Source organism: Saccopteryx bilineata, chromosome 5 (genome assembly GCF_036850765.1).
Source record: "Saccopteryx bilineata isolate mSacBil1 chromosome 5, mSacBil1_pri_phased_curated, whole genome shotgun sequence".
Classification (NCBI taxonomy): Eukaryota; Metazoa; Chordata; class Mammalia; order Chiroptera; family Emballonuridae; genus Saccopteryx; species Saccopteryx bilineata.
The window spans coordinates 156,219,690-156,233,516 of record NC_089494.1 but is presented as its reverse complement, the minus strand read 5'-3'; the positions used below and the strand labels follow the sequence as shown (position 1 = coordinate 156,233,516).

At 40.8% G+C, this 13,827-nt stretch overlaps 1 protein-coding gene across 2 annotated transcripts in view; it reads right to left on the bottom strand.

The window, feature by feature from the left end:
• Positions 1-7,675, bottom strand: part of ST8SIA6 (ST8 alpha-N-acetyl-neuraminide alpha-2,8-sialyltransferase 6) — a 202,935-nt gene extending 195,260 nt beyond the window's left edge. For both annotated transcript variants that reach the window (XM_066280791.1, XM_066280792.1), the window contains exons 1-2: positions 7,450-7,675; positions 6,799-6,897 (exon numbers count right to left, since the gene is read on the bottom strand). In XM_066280791.1, coding sequence (XP_066136888.1) covers positions 6,799-6,897; positions 7,450-7,544 — 194 coding nt within the window. In that variant the 5' untranslated portion in view covers positions 7,545-7,675. The remainder of the gene's footprint in view (positions 1-6,798; positions 6,898-7,449) is intronic.
• Between the last annotated feature and the right edge of the window lie 6,152 nt (positions 7,676-13,827).

Sequence of the window (13,827 nt, the reverse complement as noted above, 5' to 3'; positions counted from 1 at the left end):
TAGGGTAAAACAGAGAGCTGACACTACAAAAAAATCATTCAGTAATGTAGAGAGCAGATTTGAGAAACCATTTTAAAGGGCAGAGGAAAAGGACAAATTAAGAAATTATTATTTCTTGGCCTGACAGTTGTGGCACAGTGGTCAGTTGACCTGGGATGCTGAAGTCTCAGGTTCAAAACCCCGAGGTGAAACCTCAAGATCACCAGCTTGAGCATGGGATCATCAACATGATCCCATGGATACTGACTTGAACCAAAAGATCTCTGGCTTGAAGTCCACAGTTGTTGACTTGAGCAACAAAGGGGTCACTGGCTCGGCTGGAGCCCCCAAATTAAAGTACATAGAAGAAGTAATGAATGAACAAGAAAAGGACCTCAAGTGTGAGTTGATGTTTCTCATCTCTCTCCCTTTCTCTCTCTCTCAAAAATTATAATTTCTTTACACAATTAAGTAGTGTAAATTAAATTTTGCACACCTACTATATAAATAATCAAAATCATACATAATGGAAGATATAAAATAGGTCAAATATAAAAGAGATATAAAAGGCTTTAAACACAGAGTAGCAGAATGGATTAAAAAAGAAAATCCAACTATATGCTGCCTACAAGAAACACATCTAAGCAACAAGGATAAAAACAAATTCAAAGTGAAAGGCTGGAAAACAATACTCCAAGCAAACAACACCCAAAAAAAAGCAGGCGTAGCAATACTCATATCTAATAATGCGGACTACAAGACAGAAAAAGTACTCAGAGACAAAAATGGTCATTTCATAATGATTAAGGGGAAGTTGAATCAAGAAGACATAACAATCCTTAATATATATGCACCAAACCAAGGAGCACCAAAATATATAAGACAGCTACTTATTGACCTTAAAACAAAAACCTGACAAAAATACAATCATACTTGGAGACCTCAATACACCGCTGACGGCTCTAGATCGGTCATCCAAACAGAGAATCAATAAAGATATAGTGGCCTTAAACGAAATACTAGAACACCTGGATATGATAGACATCTACAGGACACTTCATCCCAAAGCGACAGAGTATACATTTTTCTCTAGTGTACATGGAACATTCTCAAGAATTGACCATATGTTGGGCCACAAAGACAATATCAGCAAATTTAGAAAAATTGAAATTGTACCAAGCATATTTTCTGATCATAAAGCCTTGAAACTAGAATTCAACTGCAAAAAAGAGGGGGAAAAACCCACAAAAATGTGGAAACTAAACAACATACTTCTAAAAAATGAATGGGTCAAAGAAGAAATAAGCGCAGAGATCAAAAGATATATACAGACAAATGAAAATGAAAATACGACATATCAGAATCTCTGGGATGCAGCAAAAGCAGTAATAAGAGGAAAGTTCCTATCACTTCAGGCCTATATGAACAAACAAGAGAGAGCCGAAGTAAACCACTTAACTTCACACCTTAAGGAACTAGAAAAAGAAGAACAAAGACAACCCAAAACCAGCCGAAGAAAGGAGATAATAAAAATCAGAGCAGAAATAAATGAAATAGAGAACAGAAAAACTATAGAAAAAATCAATAAAACAAGGAGCTGGTTCTTTGAAAAGATCAACAAAATTGACAAACCCTTGGCAAGACTCACCAAGGAAAAAAGACACAGGACTCAAATAAATAAAATCCAAAATGAAAGAGGAGAGATCACCACAGACATCATAGAAATACAAAGAATTATTGTAGAATACTATGAAAAATTATATGCCACCAAATACAACAACCTAGAAGAAATGGATAAATTCCTAGAACAATACAACCTTCCTAGACTGAGTCATGAAGAAGCAGAAAGCCTAAACAGACCAATCAGCAGGGAGGAAATAGAAAAAACTATTAAAAATCTCCCCAAAAATAAAAGTCCAGGCCCAGACGGTTATACTAGTGAATTCTATCAAACATTCAAAGAAGACTTGGTTCCTATTCTACTCAAAGTCTTCCAAAAAATTGAAGAAGAAGCAATACTTCCAAACACATTTTATGAGGCCAACATAACCCTCATACCAAAACCTGGCAAGGATGGCACAAAGAAAGAAAACTACAGACCAATATCTCTAATGAATACAGATGCTAAAATACTAAACAAAATACTGGCAAACCGAATACAACAACATATTAAAAAAATAATACATCATGATCAAGTGGGATTCATCCCAGAATCTCAAGGATGGTTCAACATACGCAAAACGGTTAACGTAATACACCATATCAACAAAACAAAGAACAAAAACCACATGATCTTATCAATAGATGCAGAAAAGGCTTTTGATAAAATACAACACAATTTTATGTTTAAGACTCTCAACAAAATGGGTATAGAAGGAAAATATCTCAACATGATAAAGGCCATATATGATAAACCATCAGCCAACATCCTATTAAACGGCATAAAACTGAGGACTTTCTACCTTAAATCAGGAACAAGACAGGGTTGTCCACTCTCTCCACTCTTATTCAACGTGGTGCTAGAAGTTCTGGCCAGAGCAATCAGACAAGACAAAGAAATAAAAGGCATCCATATCGGAAAAGAAGAAGTAAAGGTATCACTTTTTGCTGATGATATGATCCTATACATCGAAAACCCGAAGGACTCCACAAAAAGATTATTAGAAACAATAAACCAATACAGTAAGGTCGCAGGATACAAAATTAACATACAAAAGTCCATAGCCTTTCTATATGCCAACAATGAAATATTAGAAAACGAACTCAAAAAAATAATCCCCTTCACGATTGCAACAAAAAAAATAAAATACCTAGGAATAAACATAACAAAGAACATAAAGGACCTATATAATGAAAATTACAAAGCATTGTTAAGGGAAATCGAAAAAGATACAATGAGATGGAAAAATATTCCTTGTTCTTGGATAGGAAGAATAAATATAATCAAAATGGCCATATTACCCAAAGCAATATACAAATTTAATGCAATTCCCATCAAAATCCCTATGAGATTTTTTAAAGAAATGGAACAAAAAATCATCAGATTTATATGGAACTATAAAAAAACCCGAATAGCCAAAACAATCCTAAGGAAAAAGAATGAAGCTGGGGGCATTACAATACCTGACTTTAAACTATATTATAGGGCCACGATAATCAAAACAGCATGGTATTGGCAGAAAAATAGACACTCAGACCAATGGAACAGAATAGAAAGCCCAGAAATAAAACCACATATATATGGTCAAATAATCTTTGATAAAGGGGCCAACAACACACAATGGAGAAAAGAAAGCCTCTTTAACAAATGGTGTTGGGAAAACTGGAAAGCCACATGCAAAAGAATGAAACTCGACTACAGCCTGTCCCCGTGTACTAAAATTAATTCAAAATGGATCAAAGACCTAAATATAAGACCTGAAACAATAAAGTACATAGAAGAAGACATAGGTACTAAAATTATGGACCTGGGTTTTAAAGAACATTTTATGAACTTGACTCCAATGGCAAGAGAAGTGAAGGCAAAGATAAATGAATGGGACTACATCAGAATTAAAAGTTTTTGCTCAGCAAGAGAAACTGATATCAAAATAAACAGACAGCCAACTATATGGGAACTGATATTCTCAAACGACAGCTCAGATAAGGGCCTAATATCCAAAATTTACAAAGAACTCATAAAACTCAACAACAAACAAACAAGCAATCCAATAAAAAAATGGGAAGAGGACATGAACAGACACTTCTCCCAGGAAGAGATACAAATGGCCAACAGATATATGAAAAGATGCTCAGCTTCATTAGTTATTAGAGAAATGCAAATCAAAACTACAATGAGATACCACCTCACCTCTGTTAGATTAGCTATTATCAACAAGACGGGTAATAGCAAATGTTGGAGAGGCTGTGGAGAAAAAGGAACCCTCATTCACTGTTGGTGGGACTGTAAAGTAGTACAACCATTATGGAGGAAAGTATGGTGGTTCCTCAAAAAACTGCAAATAGAACTACCTTATGACCCAGCAATCCCTCTACTGGGTATATACCCCAAAACCTCAGAAACATTGATACGTGAAGACACATGTAGCCCCATGTTCATTGCAGCACTGTTCACAGTGGCCAAGACATGGAAACAACCAAAAAGCCTTTCAATAGAAGACTGGATAAAGAAGATGTGGCACATATACACTATGGAATACTACTCAGCCATAAGAAATGATGACATCAGACCATTTACAGCAAAATGGTGGGATCTTGATAACATTATAAGGAGTGAAATAAGCAAATCAGAAAAAAACAAGAACTACATGATTCCATACATTGGTGGAACATAAAAATGAGACTAAGAGACATGGACAAGAGTGTGGTGGTTACCAAGGGTGGGGGGGGAGGGAGGACATGGGAGGGAGGGAGGGAGAGAGTTAGGGGGAGGGGGAGGGGCACAGAGAACTAGATAGAGGGTGACGGAGGACAATATGACTTTGGGCGAGGGGTTTGCAACATAATTTGATGACAAAATAACCTAGACATGTTTTCTTTGAATATATGTACTCTGATTTATCAATGTCATCCCATTACCATTAATAAAAATTTATTAAAAAAAATAAAAATAAAAAAAAACACAACAGAATGATATAAATTTTAAAATCTTTTTTTTTTTCTTAAGTGAGAGGAAGAGAGATAGAGAGACAGATTCCTGCATGCACCCAGACCCGGCAACCCCCATCTGAGGCCAATGCTCAAATCAACCGAGTTATCTTCAGCACCTAGGGTCAACGCTCAATCAAGCCACTGGCTGCAAGAAGGGAAGACAGAGAGAAGAGGGAGAGGGAGGATAAAAGTAGATGGTCACTTTTTGTGTGTGCCTTGACCTGGGATCGAACCTGGGTTGACCCTGGGCCAATGCTCTATCCATTAAGCAACCAGCTAGGGCCAATTTTTTTTTTTTTTTTAATTTTTCTGAGGTTGGAAATAGGGAGGCAGTCAGACAGACTCCCGTATGCACCCGACCGGGATCCACCCGGCATGCCCACCAGGGGGTGATGCTCTGCCCATCTGGGGCGTTGTTCTGCCACAATCAGAGCCATTCTAGCGCCTGAGGCAGAGGCCACAGAGCCATCCTCAGCGCCCAGGCAAACTTTGCTCCAATGGAGCCTTGGCTGCGGGAGGGGAAGAGAGACAGAGAGGAAGGAGAGTGGGAGAAGCAGATGGGCGCTTCTCCTGTGTGCCCTGGCCAGGAATCGAACCCGGGACTCCCACACACCAGGCCGACACTCTACCACTGAGCCAACCAGCCAGGGCCTAGGGCCAAATTTTAAAATCTTAATAAAATGGATCACATTCAGGAAAAAAAAAAAGAATTACCTTTATTAGCTCAAGAAGTATGCCAAGTAGAAAAGAAGTATGCCTTCTAGAGCTGAAAAATTCATCAAAGAATTACCTCAAAAAAGGCCTAAGCCCAAATAATTTAATTAGTACATTCTTCTTAACTTTCCCCAAGGGGCAACCCCAGAAAGTGTAACAAACAGTACCAGGACTTGGAAAAAGATAGAATGCTCCCAGTTCATTGGAAAGCTAAGCTACCTATAATACATGATGATCCTGCATAAAATAAAAGTATAAGTCAATATTTTTCTCACAAGTTATGTTACTCCAGGATTTCTTAGTCCCTCTACTATGATCTGAAATTCCAATAAGAGGGTTGTGGGAGGCAGTGTTGTTCCAGCATTTTAAGATTTCTTCCAGGCTCCCCTGGACCCTTCTTATGACTAAGCTGGAGCAACACTTTCATGCAACAGAAGATTAAGATGACCCAAGAGCCAAGAATATACAGAAGTATACATAGATGAAAAGGGATTCACAAGACATAGAAAGAAAAAAAAAGTAAAATATGATGCAATATGGTGCAATATACAAAATTGCAGTAATAATACCAATGCTGAGACACCAAGCACATTCTGCTGGTGAAAATGTAATTTAATTCAATCCTTCTAGGAAGCAATGGGCCATATGTATTTAGAACCTAAAATACACTTATTCTTTGACCTAATAATCCAACTTCTATCAATCCATCCTGGAGAATTAATTTAATATGAATATTTACATACAAGAATATACTTAACAGAATTATTAATAGCAAACAAAACAAAGACAAATTAGGAAACAATCTAAATGTCTAAGACTAGAAACAGTTCAATGATTCATGGCACATTTGTATAACAAATTATGCACCAATCAAAAGCAATGCTTTGGGTGAAAACTTATACGCATATGTCTAGTTGTTTAGGATAAAAGGCAGAACACAAACTATAATATAAACCAAAACCTTAATATGATTCTGGGTCGTGGGCTCTGAGTAAATATTATTCTTATACGTTTCTCATATTATCTAACTTTTGCACCAAGCATTTATGACTTTTATAATCAGAAAAAATGATAACCAAATAATTGTTGCACATGGATAAAATACATGAGTGAAAGAAAACAATTTTAAGTCTCCATTCACTAAGGACGAAACCATTCTCAACATCGTACACAGACTTCCACTCTCCCAAATGTGACTCTTAGACCGATGCACTTTGTCAAAGCATCAAGGCAGAAGACAAACCAACCAAATCTCTCAATAAAGCCAGGCTGAGCTGCTTCTCCCAACGGTTTTCAACACACCATAATCCAGAGGGGAATTCACCTATTTTTTCTGAAGTGCAGCTGTTTTCGGATATCCCTTGGTTCCTAGAAACTGAGGAATAGGCTTTACAGGTTTGATACCGAGTCCTGCTGGTACAGCCACGCCCCATGCCCACCCCATACCACGGGTACCTGTTTATGGAGCTCGGCAGCGGGGTCTGCGGGCTCCTGAGTGTCCTCGGTGCTGCGGGGGTTCCGTGGGTGGCCTCCCTGCTCTCCTCTATCAAGAACCTGTATCGCCAGGAAGAAAACTAAGTTGTTACAGCTCGTGGGGAGCAAGTGGCCGGCAGGCTGGGCACCGCGCTCCCTGCCTGGCCGGGATGTCCCTGCGCGCCCGGACTCCCGGGGAGGCTCCCGAAGCCCGGTGTCTGAAGAGCCTCGGGGCGGGAAGGGAGGGGAAGCACGCAATGGGATCTCCGAGAACCCAAAACACTGATGCGGAACCCGACGGCAGATCCCGCTCCGCAGCTCCCTCACCCAGTACGACTCACGTTGGAGCCCTCACCACACAGACCGGTCCTTCTCCACCCCAGCCGGTGACCACGCGGTCCAAGAGTCGCCCCTCTGGGAACACTCCCCACCCATCCACTCACCCAGCCTTGTCTCCTGGACTCCCCCATCCCACCCCACTCGCAGGCCGCCACTGCCCCTCGGCTTGTCCCCGCAGCCGCCAAAAGTCTGCGCGCCCGTCCAGCGGCCCGGCAGGTGGGGCGGCGGGAGCGCACAGCAGGGCGCACGGCGGGGTGCAGGGACCAGCGGGCAGCGGAACGCGGCGGGGGTTACCTGGGGCGAGCAGGCGCGTCGGTGGAGCTCCAGAGCAGGCGCAGCAGCAGCAGCAGGCTGGCCAGGAGGGCGAGCAGCGCGCCCCCCGGCCTCATTCTGAGCCACAGACGCGGCCGCCGCCGCTGCTGCCCCAGCCAGGCGTAGCCCGGGCGGCTCCGACTCGCAGCTCCTGCCGCGGTTGCCGCCACCGCGGCCGCCACCACGCACACCTCCAGTGTTCTCGGGCCGCGGGAGAAAGACGACAGCAGTGAGCAGAGTGGTCCGCACTCCTGGGCGCCCGCGGCCCAGCCTGCACCGTCTTTGGGGGCTAAGGGAGACGCAGCGTCCCGGCTCTCCCACTTTCCTCGCCGGGCCGCGGACCGCCGAGCTCGGCGCTCCGTGGCGGTGACGATTCGCCGAGCTCGCTTCCTCTCCTCCCGGAGGCGCTCCGAGCTGCTGCGGACTCTGGTCGCCGCCGCCGCCGTTGCTGCCGCCGCCGCGCGGGGTCACCTGAAGGTTGGGGAGCGGGAGCTCGACTCGGTGCTGATTGGGCTCTAACTTTTCTGCCCCTTCACCTATTGCTGAGTTCCGGCGTGCTTTCCCCCGAAGCCCACGCAGCCCACCCGTGCGCACCGCAACTCCGTCTGCTCCCTGCGGTTGACAGCCAGGTCTTAGAGGGCTGGAAGAAGAGGAACAAAGGGGCCCACTTTAAAAACTTTGAAAACTGAAGTCGCTCTGCTAGATCCTCCCACGCGTGAAAGCAGCCAGGAACTTGGCAGTTGTTGGATAGATTCCAGTGCCGACTAGAAGTAACCTCCCCTGGCTTGAACGCAGAACCAGAGGCACAGAGAACGACACCCGGGGCCAGGCAACCTTTAAGCATCCGCGGACTACTGCCCACCGGCAAAATCTGGCCTTTGTCTGTTTTTGTAGTTTTATTGAAATAATTCCATGTCCATTCCTTTATATTATCAATAGCTATATGTGCCTCTATTATCTATGGCCGTTCTTATGGTGCAAGGACAGAGTTCAGTAGTGGTGACAAAGATCATGCGGCCCACAGAGCTAAAAAAATATATATATTTTAAATTAGCTGTCACTTTTCAGAAAAAGTAGGCAGACCCCTCCCTGATCTAAATCATATCAGCCTAGAGTCTATTGGTTAGCATCTCATCTATTTGTTATCTCATTCACGACAGGAGAGTGATCCCGTGACAAAGATATAGCCTAGCTCCCCAATTTTTCTTTGGGAGTGGGTTTCCCCTCTTGCAGCCCTGTCTACATGTGTAGCCCACAGACTTCCCAAGCTCCCACTGTGTCACCTCCCCAGGTTTTGCCCTTGAGTCTGGACCTTTGAAGAACAACAGTAAACCATAAATCCCATAATGTTTGCATGGGGGCTCATTAGACTACTCAATCTACTTTGATATAGAGTTAAAATCTTCCATAAACAACCTTTGGATTCTACCATCTAGTAAGTACCATAATAAAGGTACTTTGAAAGTTTTTAATGAGTTAACTTTCCCAAGCAACAAAAATATCTAAACGGGAGTCTCCTAGGGGCATAACGTCTCAACCTAGAAAGCCAATGAGAGGACCTTTTGGGGAGCAAGTGGGACAGATGGCTCAATAAAGCTATTTTGTCACTGAAAAAATAACACCGAGAAGAGAAAAAAGCAATTGCCTAGTTTCTTTACATAGCAGTTGGTCAATAAAGGTTTGGTCAATGAATAAAACTCCTCAAAACTAAATATATATATATATATATATATATATATATATATGCTTCAGAACTAATGCTGTTCTTAAAGAGAAGAGGAAAAAAACTAAAAATAAATGTAACTAGAAATATTTTTTTCATAGGTTAAAATATGTGCTAATCAATAAAGAAAAAGTTGCTACTTTTATGTAAGACTGACATTTTTAGGGATCCAGCAGCTGATCTGAGTATGGTATAATAAAGTAATAGTATCTTCACTATTAAAATAATAAAGTAATTCAATTTTATATGTTTGAAAGTTTAAGCATTCTGTTAGATAAGTAGGATACGGCACAATTATCTTGAAATAGAAGTCTGGATTTGAAAGATAGTCTGAATGGAAAAGTCTGGATTTGAAAGATAGTCTGAATGAAAAAGTCTGGATTGGAAGATAGTTTCAATTTTATTCTTCTTAGAGCAGAAAAGAATTGTGCAGACAACTTACACTGAAGATGGTTTGCAGAAAAAGAAAAGGGCATTATTGTATCAGCCAGGAAGCTGCAATTTTACCTAATTTACTAAAGTTTAATATTTCAGCACAGCTGGGCTCAAGGCAACAGCAGAAGAGCCAGCCTTGCACTGGGCTCCCTAAAAACCCTTGCTGAAAATGAAGTAACTTTTTATCAAGCCAAGGGCTATCAGTAGGGGACTCACAAAAGCCCATTTTAATTGGAAAACTGAGTGTAAATTTGCAATGGGAATTCTGAGCTGAGTGCTAAAATTTGACAGTAGGGAACTTTATCACAAGCTTTGTAACTGAAGTCTTGGGTTGGTAAAATATGAATTATCTTCCTTATCCTTTAGAGATAAAAGAACTTGACAAAAATACATTCCTAGGATGTGAGGGCGATCTGGCTGCGAAATCTGTCACCCCATTGGTCGCCAGGGTTGATTCAGCTGATCCTGGCTGGCTAGGCGGGTGTCCCCTTCGCTCCACGTGCATCCCTCCGGAGCTGCGCGTTTCGGTGGCTCTGTTAGTCAAAGAGAACGACCATCCCCGATAGAGGAAAGGACCGTTCTTCGGTCAAGGGTATACGGGTAGCTGCGCTCCCCTGCTAGAACTCCAAACAAGTCTCAAAAATACAATTCCTAAATGTTATCAGCCATTAAACCAATACTGAAAAACTGTACATTTGGTAACTTAACATTTTCAGGTTTGACCAGCACCACAAAGATCTATGCCATGTAGTAATTTAAGATATTACTGAAGTTTAGAACAGAACCAGAAACTCAGGCTGATGTGCAGAAGCCAAAATTGGTGAGTGAATCTACCTCGCTCACCTACTCTGCATAGCACTTGCCTCTCATTTTTCCTGTTACTGTTTCTTTATTCATCATCAAGAATATCCTCACGCCCCTGACCAGGCAGTGGCGCAGTGGTTAGAGCGTCGGACTGGGATGCCGAGGACCCAGGTTGGAGACCCGAGGTCGCCAGCTTGAGCAAGGGCTCATCTGGTTTGAGTAAAAAGCTCACCAGCTTGGACCCAAGGTTGCTGGCTCGAGCAAGGGGTTACTCGGTCACTGAAGGCCCGCGGTCAAGGCACATATGAGAAAGCAATCAATGAACAACTAAGGTGTTGCAATACACACAGATCAATCATTAGAAAAACTAATGATTGATCTCGTCTCGCCGTTCTTGTCTATCCCTCTCTCTGTCTCTGTAAAAAAATAAATAAATAATGTCCTCACTTTCATAAAATTACATTTTTAAAAAAATGATTGGGAAATTTGAGTATATATAAAATGTTCAAGTAATTAAAAATCTTCCTGGAAGTTGGGTTTCTCATTTTTGGTGTAAGGTTTTAAACATTTTCATATGCGTGGATTTGGGGACCCATGAAAAAGAATCTAGTGTTCACCTTATCCACTAATATAGACCAGTGGGAACTCTCTCTGTTGGATAAGGAAGAAGTGCTGTGGGAAACACAGAAAATTGTCGCACCAATGAATCTTTTCCTTTATTTGCATGACATTTTTATCTGCCTGTCTAGAAAGAATGGTTTCTGATGTCTTCAGCCTGCTTGATTGGTTTTAGTAATAATAGAGATTTGTGAGGTCTATAGGACAATTGCATATTTATAAATATTAATTCTTTCTAGGGATAGGAAATTTATAATGAAAGGATAACCAAGTCTATATATTTTTAATAAATCATAGGATATAAATAAAAGTAGAAATGTCATCAATAAATCAATAACTTCTATGGGGGGTTTATGTTTTCAAATATGTTTTATTCAAATTAAATTCTGACCACCGCTAATTGAATATAAAAAAAGGAAGCAAAACACACACACACAAATGGAAGCATTTTTATGTATAAAGTAATTTTAACTTTAAAGATAGAATCCCTAGGATGATACATAAATTCCATATAGGCTTTATATGTATAATAAATCTAATTTGTAGTAATACTAGAATTACGGAACAAAAAATAAGAATTACTATTCACATAATAAAATAGATTTTTAATGTATAAAACATTCAATCTTCTAAAACTCTTTTCCCAGAAGTCTAAAAGATCATAATGAACGAAAAACAGAAATGGGGACTGTTTATCCTGAATCTATAGAATGGCCACAATCCCATTCCACAAATTGCAAGATTTCCTGCTAAAGGTGAATCAATGGGAGAATGCCAAGTTCAAGGTATACCTCCCCTACTTGTGGCTTTAGATTTATGGGAGAGAAATTGAAAATTTTTTTTTTTTTTTTTTACAGAGGCAGAGATAGACAGGGACAGACAGGAACAGAGAGAGATGAGAAGCATCAATCATCAGTTTCTCGTTGCGCATTGCGACTTCTTAGTTTGTTCATTGATTGCTTTCTCACATGTGCCTTGACCGTGGGCCTTCAGCAGACCGAATAACCCCTTGCTGGAGCCAGCGACCTTGGGTCCAAGCTGGCGAGCTCTTTGCTCAAGCCAGATGAGCCCGCGCGCGACCTCGGAGTCTCGAACCTGGGTACTTCCGCATCCCAGTCCGACGCTCTATCCACTGCGCCACCGCCTGGTCAGGCTGAAAATTTTTTTGAAGACCCTACTAATACTCAATATGGAAGAGCTAAGGTTGGAAGTAGGTCACAACAAAAATGAGTAGCAATCAATGTATATGGCCAGGACTATAGACATAAAGGAGAGATGGTGACAGTTATTTTTGTTTTCAGTGAATTCAGCTTTCTAGCCAGAGAAATGGTGACATAGAGATAATACTAATCTTGAAGAGAGATACTAAAAAAGAATTTTGTAGCTACTGAATAAAGTCAATTTACCAAAAAAAAAAAAAAAAAAAAGAGCACCTAGTCTACATAGTTAATAAACAGATGGCCCAGCCCTGGCCAGGTGGCTCAGTGAATAGAACATCCTCCCAGTGCAACAAGATTATGGGTTCCATCCTGGGTCAGGGCACCTAGGAGAAGCAACCAAAAAGTACAGAACTAAATGAAACAACTAAGTGGAACAACAAATTGATGCTTCACTCTTTCTCACTCTCTCTCTGTCTCTTTCAAATCAATGGGAAAAAAATTAAAAATAAACTAAATGCACTTGGACCATTGGTTTTTATATTAAATTGGCCTTCTCACACTGTCTCCTACCTAATTCCAGATTTTGCAACACCAGGAAGAACTCCAGTTGTTTCAACAGATTCAAGATTGGGTATTGTATGTGCAGAGGTAATATACCCAAACATGCCATATTTCTCTCCTCAGCTTCTCTTCCCCACTCTTTCATTGCATACATCCTAAACTGTAAGCAGATGAATAACTAAATAAGAAATAGCAAGCCCTTAATGAAAAATTAAGTTCCAACAAGTAGACAAATAAAAAGGAAGGATTGCCAAAGATTTTCCATTCATGATATTCCTGGCAAGTAGCAGAAAGAAACAAGCGTGACTTCTTTCTAAGATGAGTAAGTGGAAAAAACATATGCAAAAACTTCTGCAAAATATGATCAAAGAAAAGAACTGTAACTAATAAAAGGCAGTTGAAGGGTATATGCTGGAACAAGACTTAATCAGGAAACAGTAGAAAATTTAAGCAAGAATCACTTCCTACATAGGATAAAAGAAAGCAAAGAAGAAATAAGAACAATAAGAAGAGGTAGCAAAGCAATAGGAGAAACTGAGCAGAAAACAATAAAAAAGAAAACAAAAACAAACAAGAAACTTTGCAGAACTTGGAACTATCTAAGATGCCTGAGATCAGAATTTAGATGGCAAAATTTATTTTATTTTTAGTTTTAGTTTATTTTTCATTTACTGTTAACATGGTTTCAAGTGCCCCACTCAATATAACACACTCTACACCCTGTATTGTGCCCCCCGCACCCCGTGCTCCATGCAAAGTCTCTTTCTATCTCCATTCTTCTTCTCTTCCCCCTCCCTCTATCTCCACATCCCCTTTCCCTCTGGCCATTGCTACCCTTTTATCTGTATACTGTATATGTTTTAGGTATATGAGATTTTAGCCAATGCCTTGACCTTCTTTGATCCTGTTCTCTCTTCCTGCTTTCCTCTGACAGCTGTCCATCTGTTCCCTGTGACCCTGACTCTGTTTCTGTTTTGTTCTTCAGTTTATAATGTTCATTGGATTCCAGATAAAAGTGAGATCATATGGTATTTTTCTTTCTTTGCTTGGTTTATTTCA